This window comes from Pleurodeles waltl, chromosome 4_2 (assembly GCF_031143425.1).
Source record: "Pleurodeles waltl isolate 20211129_DDA chromosome 4_2, aPleWal1.hap1.20221129, whole genome shotgun sequence".
NCBI classification, from domain to species: Eukaryota; Metazoa; Chordata; class Amphibia; order Caudata; family Salamandridae; genus Pleurodeles; species Pleurodeles waltl.
In genome coordinates, this window is record NC_090443.1 from 192,725,989 (window position 1) to 192,746,403 (window position 20,415).

General features: G+C 46.6%; 1 protein-coding gene across 2 annotated transcripts in view; it reads left to right on the forward strand.

Moving 5' to 3' along the window:
- Positions 1 to 20,415, forward strand: part of LOC138292458 (5'-AMP-activated protein kinase subunit beta-2-like) — a 1,223,251-nt gene that overhangs the window by 267,720 nt on the left and 935,116 nt on the right. For both annotated transcript variants that reach the window (XM_069231076.1, XM_069231075.1), the window contains one exon: positions 15,262 to 15,449. In XM_069231076.1, coding sequence (XP_069087177.1) covers positions 15,285 to 15,449 — 165 coding nt within the window. In that variant the 5' untranslated portion in view covers positions 15,262 to 15,284. The remainder of the gene's footprint in view (positions 1 to 15,261; positions 15,450 to 20,415) is intronic.

The following is a 20,415-nucleotide window of genomic DNA, read 5'->3' on the forward strand; positions in this document are numbered from 1 at the left end:
AGCCGCTGCGTCACCGGCAGTCAGCGATATGTTCATTTTCTGCCGCACTCTGGGCGATGCATCACTTTTTGCAGGTTGTAGTTGCAGAACCCACTTCAGTGGCCGAGGACTGGATGGAGTCCAGCAGCCAGTCTTTGTTGTCCCTGAGATTGCAGGAGAACAGGGGGCAAGCCAACAAGCCTTTGGAGTCTCTTGGGTTCAAGGATGTAGAGCAGTGGTTCCCAACCTTTTGATTTCTGTGTACCCCCACTTTAACATTAATGGAACCAAGGGACCCGCAATGAATCATCATGGGAATCCGGCGACCCCCGTCTGAGTAATTACTGGAAGCTGGGGACCTAATTTGTCAATATTTGTTAATACTGTTTAATTTTCTAGGCTCTCGCGGACCCCCTTGAGAAGGAATCGCGGACCCCCAGGGTCCCCGGACCACAGGTTGGGAACCACTGATGTAGAGAGTGTAGAAGGCTGGCCTGGCTTATAGTGGGTACCTTCTGGTACTTACACCTTGTGCCAGATCCAGTTATCCCTTATTAGTAGAATTGAGGTGTTTCTAGCAGCTTAGGCTGATAAAAGGTAGCTATGGCAAAGCAGCTTATGCTGAACTAGGAGACATGCAAACCTCCTACTATACCACTTATATCATATAGCACAATATCATAAGAAAACACAGTACTCAGAGTTACTAAAAATAAAGGTACTTTATTTTAGTGACAAAAAGTATCTCAGAGGATACCCTCACAATGGAGGTAAGTAATATACACAAATTATATGTACACAAACCCAAAACAGGTATGTAACAGTAAGAAAAGTAGTGCAAACAATGTAGAATTACAATATAATGCAATAGGTAGACATAGGTCTAGGGGCAACACAAACCATATACTCCAAAAGCGGAATGCGAATCACAAATGGACCTCAGACCTATGTAGAGGGTCGCTGGGACTGTGAGAAAACTATAAGGGTGTCCAAGATACCCCACCACTAGACCCTGAAAAGTAGGAGTAAAGTTACCCTACTACCCCATAAAGACAGAATAGTTGTGATAGGGGATTCTGCAAGAATCACAAGCACCAGCAAAACACTGAAGACGGATTCCTGGACCTGAGGACCTGTAAAGGAAAGGGACCAAGTCCAAGAGTCGCGCAAGTGTCCGGGGGGGGGGGGTTGGGGGGGCAGGAGCCTGCTAAACCCCGGATGAAGGTGCAAAAGGGCTGCCTCCGGGTGGAAGCCGAAGATTCTGCAACAAGTCGCAGTTGAGGATTTTGGGTGCTGCTGGGGACCAGGAAGGACCAGGATGTCGCCCCTTGGAGGAGGAGACAGAGGGGGCACTCAGCAACTCAAAGTGCCCCCGCAGAAGCAGGCAGCACCCGCAGAAGTACCGGAACAGGCACTTAGAAGATCTGAGGACAGCGGTCGACTCAGCGTCACAAAGGAGGGTCCCACGACATTGGAGTCCAACTCAGCGAGTTGGGCAATGCAGGACGGAGTGCTGGGGACCCAGGCTAGGCTGTGCACAAAGGAAGTCCTGGAAAAGTGCACTGAAGCCGGAGCAGCTGTAAATCACGCAGTACACAGGTTTGCTGTCTGGGGTGTGGAGGGAAGGACTTACCTCCACCAAATTTGGACAGAAGTGCCACTGGACTGTGGGAGATACTTGGACCCAGCTCTTGTGTTCCAGGGACCACGCTCGTCAGGATGAGAGGGGACCCAGAGGACCGGTGATGCAGTAATTTGGTGCCTGCGTTGGCAGGTGGAAGATTCCGTCGACCCACAGTAGATTTCTTCTTGGCTTACAGTGCAGGGTAAAGGCAGACAGCCCTCAGAGCATGCACCACCAGGAAACAGTCGAGAAAGCTGGCAGGATGAGGCGCTACAATGTTGCTGGTAGTCGTCTTGCTACTTTGTTGCGGTTTTGCAGGCGTCCTGGAGCAGTCAGCGGTCGATCCTTGGCAGAAGTCGAAGAGGGAAGTGCAGAGGAACTCTGGTGAGCTCTTGCATTCGTTATCTGAGGAATAGCCCAGAGGAGAGACCCTAAATAGCCAGAAAAGGAGGTTTGGCTACTGAGAAAGGAGGTGTGGCTACTGAAAGAGGTAAGCACCTATCAGGAGGGGTCTCTGACGTCACCTGCTGGCACTGGCCACTCAGAGTAGTCCATTGTGCCCCCAACACCTCTGAATCCAAGATGGCAGAGGTCTGGGACACACTGGAGTAGCTCTGGGCACCTCCCCTGGGAGGCACTGGTCAGGGGAGTGGTCACTCCCCTTTCCTTTGTCTAGTTTCGCACCAGAGCAGGGCTGGGGGATCCCTGAACCTGTGTAGACTGGCTTATGCAGAGATGGGCACCATCTTTGCCCATCAAAGCATCTCCAGAGGCTAGGGGAGGCTACTCCTCCCCAGCCCTTCACACCTATTTCCAGAAGGGAGAGGGTGTAACACCCTCTCTCAGAGGAAATTGTTTGTCCTGCCTTCCTGGGACTGGGCTGCCCAGACCCCAGGGGGGCAGAAACCTGTCAGAGGGGTTGGCAGCAGTAGCAGCTGCAGTGGAAACCCCGGAAAGGCAGTTTGGCAGTACCCGGGTTCTGTGCTAGACACCCAGGGATGCATGGAATTATCCCCCCAATACCAGAATGGTATTGGGGTGACAATTCCATGATCCTAGACATGTTACATGGCCATGTTCGAGTTACCATTGTTACGCTATACATAGGTAGCAACCTATGTGTATTGCACACGTGTAATGGTGTCTCCGCACTCACAAAGTTCAGGAAATTTGCCCTGAACAATGTGGGGGCACCTTGGCTAGTGCCAGGGTGCCACACACTAAGTAGCTTGGCACCTAACCTTCACCAAGTGAGGGATAGACATAGAGGTGTGCAGTAAAAAATGGCTGTGAAATAACATGGACGTTATTTCACTCAGGCTGCAGTGGCAGTCCTGTGTAAGAATTGTCTGAGCTCCCTATAGGTGGCAAAAGAAATGCTGCAGCCCATAGGGACGTCCTGGAACCCCAATACCCTGGGTACCTAAGTACCATATAAAAGGGAATTATAAGGGTGTTCCAGTGTGCCAATGAGAATTGGTGAAGATGGTCAATAGCCTGCAGTGACAATTGTGAAAAGCAGAGACAGCATAAAAACACTGAGGTTCTGATTAGCAGCGCCTCAGTGATACAGTTAGGCACCACACAGGGAAAAAATACAGGGCATACATTATGAGCACTGGGGTCCTGCCTGACAGGATCCCAGTGACACATGAACAAAAACAAACATACATACAGTGAAAATGGGGGTAACATGCCAGGCAAGATGGTACTTTCCTACAGGGAGCATGTCCAGACCTTCTCACTGCAGGACAGACGTAGCAGGCAGCAGGCCACAAAAGCAAGCAAGTAGCAAAGTTGCAGTCCCTCCTACATCACAGCACACAGAAGCAGCAGTAGGCCACTACAGCAATGCAGTTACAGAGTGGCAGTCCCTCCTGGAAGCACAGCAGTCCTTTTTTCTGGACACAGTACTGGACACTGGACACAGTGTCCTTGGTTCCAGTAGAGATCTGATTAGCTGTGGTTTGGGGTCCAGTACTTATTCCCAAATGTGCCTTTGAAGTGGGGGAGACTTTCAAGGAGGCCTTTGAAGATCCCAAGGTCCCTGCCCTGCTCCTCCCTGGCTCCAGATGCTTTACAGGGGGTTATGCAGCCCTTTGTGTGGGGAGAGGCACAGCTCTGTTAAGGAGTACATGTCAGCTCCTCCCACCCATCTGTCCCAGGAAGACCCATCAACCTGTTGATGGGCCTTTGTGTGTGACTGTCTAGAGGGAATGTACAAAGCACAGCTGTCAACAACCCCAAACATGTATTCAGAGTCAGGCAGAGGCACAGAATGGTTAAAGTAAGAAAATACCAACTTTCTAAAAGTGACATTTTCCAACTTAAAATTTAAAATCTGACTTCACCATAAGTTGTGATTTTGAATTGTGAGTCCAGAGACGCCAGACTTCATATTTCTATTTTTTTCCAGTTGGAAATTACATTTAAGAGAGGTTTTGAGGTAATCCCAATGCTATCCCATGGGAGAGACAGTCCTTGCAATAGTGAAAAATGCATTTAAGAGTTGTTTTCAGTATCTGGGCACGTTAAACTTAAAAGTTCACAACCAACTTTTTAAATACATTGCACCCTACATTGGGGCTAACTAGGGCCTACCTTAGGGGTAACTTACATGTAATAAAAATGAAAGTTTGGACGTGGCACCTGGCTACGCCAGGTCGATATGGCAGTTTTAGTCTGCACACACAGGCTCTGCAGTGGCAGGCCTGAGACATGTTTGAAAGGCTACTGTAGCGCGTGGTACAATGAGTGCTGCTGGCCCACTAGTAGTAGTTAATTTACCTGCCCTAGGTACATATAGTGCACTTTACTAGGAACTTACAAGTAAATTAAATACGCCAATTGTGGGGAAGCTAATGTCACCATGTTCAGAGTACAAGGCACCAGCACTTTAGCACTGGTCAGCAGTGGTAAAGTACCCAGAATCCTAAAAGCCACAAAAAATGAGTCAGAAAAACAGGAGGTAAGAGTGCACAAAGTTAGGGGAAACCACGCCAAGGATGCCAGGTCTAGCAGTTTCAATGAGCACAGAGAGGCTGAAGAGATCACTTGAGCTGGCACAATGCTCCATCTGTCATCAACCCATTCCCATGCTGCTTTAGGGATTTTGAAGGATAATCATTTGTACTGAACTGTCACTTTAGGTTTTGATGGCTTTAAGAGCATATATTGAAGGTCTACTTCTTACACTTTGTGCTTGACAGCGTCAGACAACAGTCTTTGAATCTGCACTTGTGGAATGTGATCTGCAAATGCTATAATGAGGGGGACTCATAGCGTAGCTGGTCCAGCCTCAGCATTACTTTTAGGAGTTTGTCTCAGTCTTTGTATTTTGGTGAGCATTGGTCAGACAACATGGTGCACTCACTCCAAGGACGGTCCTTCTTCAGGAATGATTCCTCACACTCGCCCCTCCATGAAGCTCTCAGATTGGGTATTTTCCACTTCCTTCAGAAACCCTAAAAATTGCTTGATATTGTGTCAGGCCTGACCCTCCACATGGATCTTCAGTGACCTGGATGCTGCTGCTGTCATGGGGGGCACAGATGCTTAAAGGGTCTTAACCGTGTCCTTAGGTTCAGAGACATGCTAAGCTTGCTTCACCAATCTGTGGAAGACATATGGTAGGCTTGGATAGTGTGAAGAGTTATACCAGTGGAAGAAGATGAGCCAATCAGAATAGCAGCCTCAGCATGGGCAGAGCGATTGAAGGGACAGTATGAGAATGTTGCCCTGGCAGTGTGTTGAGCTTCCCTTGATTGTTCACTTGATTCAGAGTAACTTTAGCCATGTTGGGGGTTGATCTAACTGCAGAGATGGGTGTAGTTAAGAGAAGACTACTGAGGTGACAATAAGGCTATAGTAGCATGTCTGGGTCCAAGCAGCTTGCACATTGTAGGAGTGAGTAACTGGTGAATGAAGACTCCACTGTACTTGGGCAGACAGCTGTAGGTTGGAGTCAGTATGCACCACACGAAGGGATAGATAATGACAATAGAGAAAAGAGGTGAAGCACTCTGAACACTCTCAGGGCCAATGAAAGGCAACATGGCTGCTGAGTGGTATGTCCCTTGGGTAGGGGATGCCAAGCACCTTCGCACCCAGGACTCTCCACTTCTTGGTGTTTGTGAGCAGGGATGAGCCATGTTCTGCCTAGGACAAAGATAATGAATGAGATGGTACCTGTAGGTCAGCTCACCAACACACCTCAGGCAATCCAGTTGTATGAAGGGGGCAAGTAGGGGGGCACCTACAGGCAATTTAAAGCAGTCCAGGCTTGACTCTTGGAGCATTTATCTAAAGTGGCAGGCCTATTTAAAGTCTCTGGGATCCAACGTGAATAATTTCACTTTATAGTAAGCCTCTGTGGAAGATAGTGCTAACAGAGCATAGCAGAACCTTCAGGGGTAAGATGCTTTCCTGACCTGCTCCACCTCTAGCATTATTCAGTGATGTAAGAAGAGCACAAGCAGGCAGGTGCGTCTGCGCCGCCGCCATCAACCTCCATCAATGGATCCTCGACTGCGCCAACACCTTAGCTCCACTCAAGAAACCCACCGCCAACCAAGGAAAGAAAAAAACAGCCTGGTTCACAGACGAACTGACCACCTCCAAACGCACCTGCCAGAAACTCAAGAAGAAATGGATCCTCGAGCGCACACCCGACAACCTTGCTACCCTCAAGGACGCCAACCGTGATCACTACCAATGGATCCGACTCGCCAAGCGTGCCCACTTCACAGAACGCCTCAACAACAACGCCCACGACTGCAAAGAACTCTTCGGCATCGTGAAGGAACTCTCCAACCCTAACGCCAACATCAACGACGTCCCTCCCTCCCAAAAACTCTGCGACCTCTCCACCTTCTTCCACCAGAAAATCTCAGCCATCCACGACAGCTTCAACACCACACCTCTGGCAGACCCCACCCCCGACGACTCCTCCCCCCCCTACCGCCTCACCGCCTGGACCCAAGTAGACAACGCCGAAACCCTAACAACCATGAATTCCATCCACTCAGGCTCTCCCACGGACCCGTGCCCACATCACGTATTCAACAAAGCCGACGCCACCATCGCCCCCAAACTCCGCAAGATCATCAACCTCTCCTTCAACACCGCCACCTTCCCGGACAGCTGGAAGCACGCAGAAATCCAACCCCTCCTCAAGAAACCCAAGGCTGACCCCAACGATCTCAAAAACTTCCGTCCGATCTCTCTCCTCCCTTTTCCAGTGAAAGTCATCGAGAAGATCGTCAACACACAGCTCGCCCACTTCCTAGAAGACAACTCCATCCTAGACCCCTCTCAATCTGGATTCAGACGAAACCACAGCACTGAGACCGCACTCCTCACCGCCACAGATGACATCAGACAACAAATGGACAATGGCGAAACCTCAGCCCTCATCCTCCTCGACCTATCAGCCGCTTTCGACACAGTCTGCCACCGCACCCTACTGGCCCGTCTCCACGAAGCCGGCATCCAAGACAAAGCCCTCAACTGGATCTCATCCTTCCTCTCCGACAGAACCCAGAGAGTCCGACTCTCCCCCTTCCGCTCCAAAGCCACTAACCTCATCTGCGGCGTCCCCCAAGGCTCCTCTCTTAGCCCAACGTTGTTCAACGTCTACATGGCCCCCCTCGCACAACTGGCCCGTCAACACAACCTCAGCATCATCTCCTACACCGACGACACCCAGCTCATCCTCTCCCTGACCAAAGATCCGCTCACCACCAAAACCAACCTCCACAAGGGACTGAAATCCATCGCCGAGTGGATGAACAATAGCCGCCTGAAGCTCAACTCCGACAAGACGGAAGTCCTCATCCTCGGAGGCACCCCCTCGGCCTGGAACAACTCCTGGTGGCCCACTGCCCTCGGACCCCCACCCACCCCAGCCAACCACGCAAGAAATCTCGGCTTCATCCTCGACTCCGATCTCACCATGTCCAAACAAGTCAACCCCGTCTCCTCTTCTTGTTTCAACACCCTCCGCATGCTCCGCAGAATCTTTAAGTGGATTCCAACAGGAACCAGAAAGACGGTGACTCAAGCCCTCGTCAGTAGCAGACTTGACTACGGCAACGCACTCTACACAGGCATCCCAACGAAAGACATCAAACGACTCCAGCGCATCCAGAATGCATCCGCCCGCCTGATCCTCGACATGCCCCGCCGATGTCACATCTCCCCCCACCTGAAGGACCTCCACTGGCTCCCCGTGGAAAAAAGGATCACCTTCAAACTCCTCATCCACGCCCACAAGGCTCTACACAACACCGGACCCACCTACCTCAACACCAGACTCAACTTTTACATCCCCACACGTCAACTCTGCTCTGCCAACCTCGCCCTCGCCATCGTCCCCCGAATCCAGCGCAAGACCTCCAGCGGCAGATCCTTCTCCTTCCTCACCGCCAAGACCTGGAACTCTCTCCCCACCTCTCTTCGCCAGACCCAGGACCTCCTCACCTTCAGGAGACTCCTCAAGACTTGGCTCTTCGAACGCTAGCAGCACCCGTCTCCCCCCCCCCCCCCAGGGCTTCGAAACCCTGACGGGTACATAGTGCGCTTTATAAATTATCTGATTGATTGATTGATTGATTGAGTGCAATAGTAACACGGATTACAGTGTGATGCCTCAACTGAGTCGCTCACCGGCCTGGTGGCAAAATGTGAGTCTGTGCAGCAGCCCACAATATCTCTGTTCCCAGGGGCCTACTGCCTTCGATGTCCACAATCAAGTTAAAGGTCCCCCTTTCCACCAGTCCTGGGCACTTACCTCATGAGTATACTGTGGCAATAAGGGAAGCCCCTACAGCATCCACAAGAGACTCCTCACTGACATATGCTTCCCCGCTGGCTGTCGCTGCCAGTGTCAATGAGGGGTGCTGCTTTGGAAATTCATTGGAGAGTAATGTCCTTTTTATATATATTACTTTTTACTTTTCAAATGGTCCAAATTTGGACCGAATAAACTATTGATTAATTGATCATTGGAGAGTAACGGAGTGACAACCTCAATGGAGATGGGGTATGTCACTGAGGAAGTTCTGCATTGCAGAGGGCGGTGTAGAGTTCCCCGGTTTACTCCTGTCTGACACTTAATCCATACTATGGCCACTGACAGCTTGTGAAAATCCAGCTCAGGCTGCTCAAACTGACAGAGCATGCCCTGCATGTGAAGGCATCACTGCTGATGGCCGAGGGGGACCCAACCCAGGTGTCACCAAACCTGGTGCAGAGTGGTTCTGGTCTGAGTCAGCCCACCTCCTCACTCAAGAACATAAGCACAAAGCATTCAGGGAGGCAACAAGTGACAGCCCCAGTTACCCAAGAGCGTGCAAAGATTGGCACTTGACTCTGGAAGCCGGGTATTTCACAAGTTGAAGAATGATGTAGGATAACTGGGTGTGGACTGAAGCATGACCTGGGTGCGAAAACAGTGTCTTCGGTGTGAAAACAGCATCTGCCATCTTGTCCCCTTCAGCCTCTATTCTTTACCTCTCCTGGTGAGGACGCTTTCTTTTGGAAATAGGAATTGCAGAGGCAGGGCTAAGGATAGCAATCAGGAGGATCACAGGCACATTTGCAACACTAGTCAAACTCTAAATGATAACAAAGCCTTCAATTACAGTGCAGAGAGTGCCTGGTCACTAGGGGCCAGATGTAGGAAGCCTTTTGCACGTCCCAAACTGCGAAACACGCAGTTTGCGACATGCAAAAGGCCGTTTGCAATGCACAACCTCAAATTGCGAGTCGGTACCAACTCGCAATTTGAGGCTGCGACTCGCAAATAGGAAGGGGTGTTCCCTTCCTATTTGCGACCGCATTGCCATGCTGAGTTGCTTTGTGACCGCAAATGCGGTCGCAAACCAACTCGCAGTTTCCACCCACTTGAAGTGGGTGGTAACTCATTCGCAAAAGGGAAGGGGTCCCCATGGGACCCCTTCCCCTTTGTGAATGACAAAAATATGGTTTTTCAGAGCAGGCAGTGGTCCTATGGACCACTGCCTACTCTGAAAAAAACGAAACCAAATGGTTTCGGAAGTTTTTCTTTTTGCAACTTGTTTTCCTTTAAGGAAAACGGGCTGCAAAAAGAAAAAAAAAATGCTTCATTAAAAAAGCAGTCACAGACATGGAGGTCTGCTGTCTCCAGCAGGCCACCATCCCTTTGAGTGCATGGACTCGCTATGGGGTCGCAAATTGCGACCCACCTCATTAATATTCATGAGGTGGGTCTTTGCGACCCCATAGCGAGTCGCAGAAGGTGTCTGAGACACCTTTCTGCATGCACTTTTGCGAGTTGCAATTTGCGAGTCGGTATGACTCGCAAATTGCAAGTCGCAAAATTTTACTTACCTACATCTGGCCCTAGGTTCTTTTCGTTCCCTGTGGGAGTGAAGTACAGCAAAACTGTCCATATCACTGCACCCTTAAGGACATGTCTCATCTGAAAGCTAGTATTCATGGACATGATGGAGCATTTACCTGTTATGCTCTAAAGACATTGACAAGCCATTGAGTCCTACAAAGAGTTGAACAAGCAATAGGGAAAACTGTGGCCACACACTGAACACCCAAGTCTGAAATCAAGTTAAAGGGTTTTATTACAAATTAATACTCAGGTTAATGTAGATAAATCTCAAAAACATACCGTAAAGATACAGAATAGCAATAGGATAGCTGAACCTCCATAAGACATAGAAGAAACTCAGATATAGCAATGCAAAATATCAATAAGAGAATCTGTTGCTCCAAAAACAAGCTCTGGTTCAATCTGTCACACATTAGTGCAACCATAAAATCATCACATTAAATAAGTTACGGACAATCTGAAATCTCCTCATGCAACCTAAAGAATGCATATGTCCTAACCTAATTGGTGAAAGGATGAAGAGAAATAAAAAAAGGGCACAATAATTTGGTAAAATGTCATTGAGGCAAAAGAAAAATAACTAAAGAAGGCAAAAATTGATAAAGTTGGGTAGGGGCAGCATATCAGAACATCAGGTAAGAGTTTTCTTAGGGAATCCAGTGTTAGCCTAATCCACACTTAACAAGCATGGGGAAAGGAAAATTGAGGTCTGTACTTCTCAAAATCCTGGGGAATCTCTGGTCTACGGAAGTCAGGGTAGTTCTGCTCAAGGGTCAGGATTGATCTGCTCACCATCAATTAGTGAAAGTCCTAGTTAAAACAACAGTTAATTTGGTTACACCTCCTCTGATCGGAAAAGTTCCAGTTCCATCTTCTTATGTCTCATGAATACCTTGCAACAACTTTATTATTTCCCAATACCACCATGGGAAGGTAAATGGCCCTGATTTTCTGTACGACTTTGCAACGAATTTAAATATGATTCTCTCAAAGTCTCTATGTACCTCTTCAAGGTTATTTTCTCATGTTGTGAAGGAATAAGACAATACATTAAAAGATAATGGAAAACAGTTCCTCATGTTCAAGAAAAATATTATTCAGGCCAAGTTCAGCTAACAAAAAGAAATGCATTTATGGCACATTTAATTCATGATATACTAAACTCTGCATGCCAACAGTTCCAGCATAAAATATCAATTATACTTTGTCAGTCTGAATTCTAGGTTACAATAAAATGCAAAACTAAATAAACTGTTAACACTATAAATGAATATCATGGAGAACTACATTTCTGCAGTGTTAATAATTTCAGCATACATGTTTACAAAACTATTATTGTGTTAAGATAAGTCAGTCCTAACTATTGTAAAGATCAACATATAGCATTAATAATTATTACATTTCTACTAATAATTTCATACCACATTGTTTTCTTCATCTATCACTATAGTTAATTCACCTCATAATGCGTCTCAAGTTGAACACTTTACATCCAATACTACATTTGTTTATAGAATTAATTTGATAATATGGTCACATATGGGTCATGTTAGAGCTGACATCCTTAGGGTGGTCTTCCCCCAACTCATTGCCTGCCTCCTTCCATTTTTCTGATCTTGTTTCTGCTGGTTTTAGGACTCTGCACACTTTACCACTTCAGACCAATGCTAAAGTACTTGTGTTGTCTCCCCTAAACATGGCAAAATTGGCTTCTATACAATTGGTATATTTAATTTACCTATAAGTCCCTAGTAAAATGCACTATATGGTCCCAGGGCCTGTAAATTAAATTCTACTAGTGGGCTTGCAGCACTGAGTGTGCCACCCACATAAGTAGCACCTAAACCATGTCTCATACATGCCATTGCAAGGCCTGTGTGTTCAGTTTTACTACCACTTCGACGTGGCATATAAAACTACTTTGCCAAGCTTTAAACTCCCCTTTTATTACATATAGGTCACCCTTGAGGGTAGGCCTCAGGTAGCCCATAGGGCAGGGTGCTATGTAAGTAAAAGGCAGGACATGTACTTGTAAGTTTTACATGTCCTGGTAGTCAAAAACCCCTAAAGTAATTTTTCACTATTGTGAAGCCTGCTTCTCTCATAGTCCAGCTTTGGAAATTCCATTATATACTTGTAAGTGGTAATTTCTGATCTGAAATCAGTAACCTTATCACGTTTGGTATGGTTGGAATGGTAGTGAGAAATCCTGCTTTCTGGTGCAGTTGGATTTAACATTACTATTTTAGAAATGCCATGTTTAGGAAGTAGGCATTTTCCTGCACTTACTGCTCTCTGTGCCGTACAGCCTGTCTCCAATCCACATCTAGTCTGTGCTGGTTGACAGCTCCCCTTTTGCATTCCACCCAGACAGCAATAAACACTGGACACTCAGCTGCATCTATGTTCATCTGTATACTTATGGGTCTTCCTGTACAGGACCGGTGGAGGGGTTTTCACTCACACTTCAAAGGCTAGTGGTCTGAGCTCACACAAAGGACTGATCACCCCCCACAGATCTGGTAGACAGGACTTGGTTGAAAGGGGAACATGTGCATTTCAAAACCACTCTTTGAAGTTTCCCCCACTTAAGAGGCACATTTGGGTACATATACTGGGTCTGTAGCCCCCCTAAAATCAGACACTTCTGGACCTACAACTGGACTCTATCAGAAGGACTGCCATGCTGCCCGAAGGACTTATCAGGACTGTTTTTCTGGAAGGACCGCTCTCCTGCTTGTTGCCCTGATGCCTGCTGCTCCCTGACTCTGCCGAGAAGGGCTTTGCCTTCCCCCACAAGTGTTCTCCACAGAGCTTGCCTCCTGTTATGAAGTCTCAGGGTTATCAAAGACCACCAGAAAGAGAAAATCCACTCAGTCGGAAAACCGACACAATGCCTGCAAATTAGATACATCACCTGCAGAATCGAAGCTGCGCCTGTCTCGCGGCTGAAAAACCACTGCAGCTCCTCCCAAATCAACGCAGTGCCTGTTTCATTATTGCAGCGCATTTTGGATTTTCCACGCATCGTCCCTGGGTGTCAAAATATCTCTGTACCACAGTAAGGAGCCAGGGCTGCACACCTGGAAATTGACGGCTCACCTTGCCCGTGAGGAAAGAATTAACGCATCAGCTCCGCCACACAGGAAAAATTGATGCATCACGTTACTTTCCGATGCATCACCTCCTCTGCAGCCCTTTGCATCGTCATTTGTGATCCATTCCAGATACTTTGTGCTAAAAAGATACACCCATTGATTCCTACGGACTACAGCTTACCTAAACCTCTAACAAGTGATATCTTGGCTTGGGCATATTTAATTCTTGTTGTTTTGGTCTTAATTTTATTCAGATAAATATTGTCTATTTTTCTAAACTGCTGTGGAGTACTATTTGTGGTGTTTTCACAGGATTGTTGTCCCTACTTGGACAGGGTGCATACCGCTGCCAACTAGAGACACAATTTCTGACAGGTCACATATAGGTCATGATTATGATGTCAGGAATGATGGCAATCCAGGCTGTGCCAGACGTCATACAGAAAGGCAAAAAATGCAAGGGTCTTGATTTTGACACTTCTGAGTTGTAAATTAAGAAAACCAACATCGACTGAACGGCCTGCCTTTTCTATGTACTGCAACTTCTAAGGACCTGAACAAATGTTTTTCGACCAGTGTTCAGTTTGTAGAATAGCAGAGAGTGACTGTTGCATTTCATTTTATAGAAGCAGGTATCCTGCAGAAAAGCGAGAGAACGGGTACGATTAGTATTGAGCAGCATCCAAACAAAAAAATGCAATAACAAATACATATTAGGTGTGCTTTTCTAAAGCACACGCCACCAGTAAAACGTTTTATTAGGGCAAAAAACTCGAACCATATTCCTTCTGGACCCATACTCAATCCGAATTTATTACCTTTCCGTTTGTGCTTAAAAAAACACCTTTCGAGAATGCAGCTAACGGACATGGGGCCACATGTATGAAGCTTTTTTCACGTCGCAAACAGCTTTGCGACGTGCAAAAAGCAAATCGCAATGCACAAACCCCGTTTTGCGATTCGGTAACCTGGCTACCGAATCGCAAAACGGGTTTGCGAGTCGCAATTAGGAAGGAGTGATCCCTTGTTGCAGTGCAATGCAGGATTGGTTTGTGACTTTGAACGCGGTCGCAAACCACTCACATTTTGCACCCTTTTGAAATGGGTGGTAACCCATTTGCAAAAGGTAAGGGGTCCCCATGGGACTCCTTCCACGTTGAGAATGGCACTCCTATGGACCACTGCCTACTCTGAAAAAATGATACGAAAACGTTTCATTTTTCGTTTTTTTAATGTATCTCGTTTTCCTTTAAGGAAAATGGGCTGCATTACAGAAAAAAAAAACTGCTTTATTAGAAAGCAGTCACAGACATGGTGGTCTGCTGTCTGCAGCAGGCCACCATCCCTGTGAGGGCCGCCATTCGCAAGGGTGTTCGCAAATTGCGACCCACCTTATGATTATTCATGAGGTGGGCATTTGCAACCCCCTTGCGAATTGCATATGGTGTCAGGGACACCATCCAACATTCAGAATTGCAACTCGCAAATTGCGAGTCGCAATTCTAAATGTTGCTACATCTGACCCTGTCTGTTCTCACTTCATTCTGTAGAATATGGTACCGTTCTCTTTGTTTTGCTTTTCTCTTCTACACGCTTAACTGCACACGTAGCTAAGATCGAGCTATGCAAATACTGTTGAAAAATAAAATAATAAATAAAATATTCACTTGATAGGCTTGCATCACTGGGTAATGCATCTCATCTGAGGAGTTTCCTCGTCACACAAAAGAGCTTGGCCCATATAACCGATTGGAGTGTGGCGTCCTCAGTCAGTTGCAGCGGCATCTAGGAGTCGTTTGTAATAATAAATAACAGCTTGTATTTATATTGCAGTGCTCCTCAGTTTTACTATTTCATAGCACTGTAAACAGCACTTGTCATTATTAGTTCATTTAATGGCACTGAATTTAATGATTTAACATGGATAAGTGGTTGAATTGGACTTGCTTGCATTCAACATGTATTACGAAGAATGCCATTTTGGTTGGTGAGCAAAGGATGAAAAAGTGTTCCTTTCCTGAAAGAAAGGTGACATTAGCTCTGAGGGCTGTACTACTGAGGCAAGAAGGACCTATGCATATTATTCGCTCAAGTTTAATCTTGTTTACACAAAGAAGAGGTAACCAGCTGCACAAAACTATAAAGAATGTGTATTGTTCATTTTCTTTCCTTAGTGCCCTAGAACCTTTGTACGGTGATGGGCAACACGACTAGTGATCGCGTCTCGGGAGAGAGACAAGGGTCCAAATCTCACCGCAGTGATGGACCAGCCAGCAGTCATTCTTCGAAGGAACAAGAGCAGAACAAAATCATGGTGGGCAGCACCGACGATCCCAACATTTTCAGCACCCAGGACTCAAAGGTATGATACAGTACCGCTTCACTGCAAACCTACTTTAATTTACATTGGTGTAACGTGAAAGTACTACCATACACATGTGTTTCTATAGTAGCTGACACGTTGGCACACCTGAAACATTAGGGACATTCGTATGGTTTAATGTAATTCACTGTGTCTTTATTTACACTTTTCTAGAAACGAGAATGCCTTGCGTATGCTTAGTGTGCCTTTAAAGAGTTAAATGACTGCACGCTTAGGTTGATAACAATAATATATGTCTAGGAAGAGGAAACGTCTGTTGTACAGCTTACTTGAATCGTGCCTTACCCAGCGTACTAAGTTGACCCGCAACACTGAGAATTTAGGTGTTCTTCATTAAGCGTCTCCAGCTTATCAAAAAAAAGTGAAACATTTTTCGAGAGTTACAACATACCCTGCCAGTACATTAAAACTGATGCTAATTTGTAAAAAAAAAAATAATGTGCCAGGATACTTTTTCAGGAGGTCACTGCCAATGACAGTACCAACACAAATACTAATTATCACACTACACAAGTGTGACAATTCAGACTCTTCCAGATCTCCAAAGCCATAGAAATGGCTTGAGCTGCAGGTATTAGTCATATATATATATATATATATATATATATATATATATATATATATATATATATATATATATATATATATTTTTTTTGTTTCACTTAAAAAAACAAAGGTTACAGGGACATTATAGTAAGGCTCACATTTTATACATACAAAACCATAGAATTTTTCCAGTTATAGTTACCTCAAGTAACTATAACTCGTGCCCTAAGGTAACTATAACTCGCGTCCCCACCATGCACAGTTTTTCCATCAAAAATATTACTGCAAATATTACATTCATGTTATGAATTATGTTATCAAATATTTCATGAGTGCCGTAATTTGTGGGGTAATTAGCAGTGCATGGCGAGTGCGCAAGTTATAGTTACCTTAGGACACAGGCTATAGTTACTTGAGGTAACTTTAACTATAAATGGTGAATTTCTGTGGTTTTGTACGTCTAAAATGTGAACCTAACCTTAACGTCCATGTAGCCTTTGTTTTTTTTAACTGAATTTTTATGGTTTTCTTTAATTCTATTTCCTAACTATAATGTCCCTGTAACCTTTGTTTTTTTCAGTAAATTGTGATGTTTTTTCAACGTATAGTAATTTTCATTACTATACGTTAATCCATCCACTGCTGCGCATGGCCTTGGGCCGTGCAGGGTGGTGGTTGTCCACAAAGTCAACCCCGTAAGCCCACAATTTGCACTGTGCACAGCCTTCACCTGTGTGCAGCGGAGGTTGCCCCCAAGACTTAGCCTGCTATCAGACCCTGCGGCCCCTTGGCCGTGTGCGATGGGAGTTGGCTGCAGCCTCTCTGGGTGTGAGAATAAGTGTGAGAAGGTTATCTGGGAGTAAGAGTAGCTGTGAGAGTACATGTCTGGGTGTGAGAGTGCTTACATCAGTGGTTTAGTGGGTGCATTAGTGTGTGCTCGGGTCTGTGAGTGGGCGTATGAGTGTGTCATTGAGTATGTGAGTGGGTGTGTGAGTCTGAGTGTTCTGTAAATGGGTGCGTAACTCTGAGTGCGTATGTGAGTGGGTGCGTGAGGGTCTGAAGAGGTGTGACAGGGTGTACAAGGATCTGAGTGGGTCTGTGAGTGAGTGTCTGAGTGGGTCTGTAAGTGGGTGTGTAAGTGTCTGAATGGGTGTGTGGGTGGGAGAAAGATTAAAAGAGAGAGAGAAAGAGAGTGAGAGAGATAAGAGAGTTTTTTAGGCTTTGATATATGATACCCTTAAAATTAGAGATACTTCTGGTCAAATTAAAAAGAAAAATGTATTTGTCATTTACAAAAAGTAAGATCACTTTACTGTATGAGCCTTAAACATTTGTAGTTAAAATAAAATAAAGAAGGGAAACAATTCTGGCTGGAGTAGAACCCTCAACACTGTGTGGAGGTCTGTGACCTTCACACTGAGCTATTCTTTTTTTTTTTTATAAAGCTTCTCTTTTTAGCCCTTCATGGGCTATAAGGGATCAAAAGAGAGCCCTCAAGGGCTCCCCCAGTGTTCCCAACATTATTTTTTTTATTTTTTATAACAAGCCATTTACAGGCTATCTGGGACTGCAGGGGAAGCCTCAAGGCCTCCCCGCAGTCCCATTGCTTCAACAACCAAGAAGCTGCCTTAAGCAGCAGCACTGTGTTGCTGAAGCAAACCTTTCATCTCTATTACCTGCACCATACCTGTGTGCAGTGAACAGAGACGAAAGCTGCACTTTCTGTTTTCAGAAACTGGACTGTTTGCTGTGGAGCTGCAGCCAAGCCACAGCAAACAGCTGTATCCTGGGGTTGAGCACATTAGGACATAGCAGAAGCCGGCCCAGAGGGGTGGTGGTCCCCAGGGCCATCAGTGGCTCACCTCCAACAACTGTAGCCCTGGTGAGGTGGTGGTGCGCGGGGTTACAGAGGGTCTGAAACGGACCTCCTTTATGTTTTTTAAATCTTTGCTCTGAGGAGGTGGTGGTCCCTGAGGAAGCGGGAGGGGGCCAGGTGGCTCCCCGCACTTAATATTATCAAAGCCGGTGGAGGTGGCTGTCCCTGGGGTTGGAGGAGGGGCGGGTGCCCCCTATTTCTTTTATGAAGCCCTGGAGAGGTGATGGTCCCCAGGGCAGCAGGGGCCTGGACAGCACCCCTGCACTTAATATTAGCAAAGTCCCAGGAAAATGGCGGACCGCAGGGCCGACAGACCTTCCCCACACCAATAATTAATATTGCGCCAGGGAGATGGTGGTCCCCTGGGCTTTGGGCAGGGGGCAGCCCTCTGCTAACAATTAGAGCTTCGCCCAGGGACGTGGCGGTCCCCGGGGCTGCAGGAGGGCCAGGCACTCTTATGAAGAATTCCCCCGGGACTTGGCCCACCCTGGGCCTTTAAAAACACCTCAAAAACACACAGACACAGGAGCCCGCACATACGTTTTTCAAAATGTTTTTTCCTGGATCTGCTGTGGATGTGGGCAAAAATTACAAAAAAATTGCTTCTTAGCGCGGGGGGGGGTCAGCTTATCTGTACCCTGGCCCCTTTTCTTTTTTGATATTTTTTTTTCTGGGACTCAGCTGCCGAAACCCAATGTGCAAGATGGGTGCTAACACTTCCTGGTTGAAGTGTTGACAGCCAATCAGATCTCAGCACGAGACTGGGAGGGGTTGTGAATCCTTGGTGTGCCTAGATATACAAATATGGATTTTCCTTAATTTCTCTGAAACTACTGAACTGATTTACACCAAACAACAAAAGGGTTTCTTTCTGGACCAAGAGCTACCTTTCTGCCAAATTTGATGTAATTCCATCCAGTGGTTTTGGCGCCATCGCTGTTGAATTTTTCCTATGGCAATTAACATTAGAAACAAATTTCACCCCTCCTTTATCTAGGCCCCGCTTCATGGAACACCCCGAAACTTTCCAGACAGCGGCTTATGTGACTGTCAAATAATATTAGAAATTTACATGAAGATTCGTCAAGCGGCGCCAAAGATATAGGCAAGCAAAAAACTGCATTTTCTATAGAAACTAGGTCCTAACTATACATATATATATATATATATATTTATATGTATATGAGTTCTGTGGAGAAGTTGGAACGAGGGAGCGGGCATTGCTGAGGTGCTATCGGTTGCCGTTCCCGACTTGTTTCTTAAGAATAAACTTTTCTTACCCACATCATTGTGACTCCTAATCACAGTATTGCATTGATAAATAACTATTGTTGTGCTCATCTCTAAATTAGACAAACAGCCTCACCGTGTGGCAGGCTGTCACAAGTGCTGGTGTTAACAATAAGGTGCTGGTGGCAAGTACTGGAAACCACCGGCTCAAATTAAGCACTGGATATATTCTAGGGGAAGGAAGTCCTTGCAGTCTCTCTTTAGTCAAATGTAAGTTTTGCTTACCCTTGCGATACAAGCAATATAACTCATCATTTCAGGAATTCTATGTTGAGAATCCAATTGGTATTGGTAATTGGTACGGAGACACTCTCTCAACTCAGCGTATTCAAGGAGGTGAGAGGCAGAAGTAGGACGCAAGGGAGAGCGAGGAGGAAGAAGAGGAAGAGGTCTGGCACCGCGGTACCTGCAGGAGCAGCTGACCTAGACCTCGGGCATCTCGTAGCACCCAGCATCGGTCTCTGCACTGGGCAGTGGGCAGCGGCGGCGAGCAGTGGCAGCAGACTGTGAGTTGTGGGGAAGTGGACCGCAGTGGATGTCTGTCAGCCATGCTCTCACATCCCTGCACCTCCCCTGCCAGTCTCGCTAGTCTTGCTTGCCAGCTCATGCCGTCCCCTCTTTGCTCCTCCTGCCCCCCCTCATACACCAGACTAAGGTTAAAAGAGAGGCCAAAGAGAGGACAAGGAAGGCAAAGAGGCCAAGACCAAAAACACGCAAACTCCTGTAGGATCCTGGTCTCCCCGGTGAAAGGCCCCAGTGAAAGATGAGCATGGTGAGGCGAGACAAAGCAGTAGTTGTTATGGTCCCCCACACATAGGGTGCCCCTGGCCCATGGAAGTGGCCTGACCAGGCCCACGTGCGGCTTGTGGGCTAGGTGGACCCCCCCTCACTATCACCACCAATTTCCACACCTTCACTGCCTTTACAACAGCCTGACTCAGTCTAACTCATCCTCATACAGTTTACACAGCTCATACAGATACAGTTCCACAGTAAGTCTTCTGATTGCTTCTTGACTTCAAACTTAAATCATCAACTAAGCTGCCCCTTATCTTGGAACCTATGGAAAGCCCCTGGGAAGCACAGTATCAGCACCTCAGCAGCATGCTCATGCCCCCTACTCCTCCCCTACCAGGGGAGACACCCACCAGGGGTGTGGTGGCGCTAGCAAAAAACTCAGCTTTTGAAGATAGCCCCCGGAGGAGTCCAGACTCCATACTTCAGGTGCTCCCG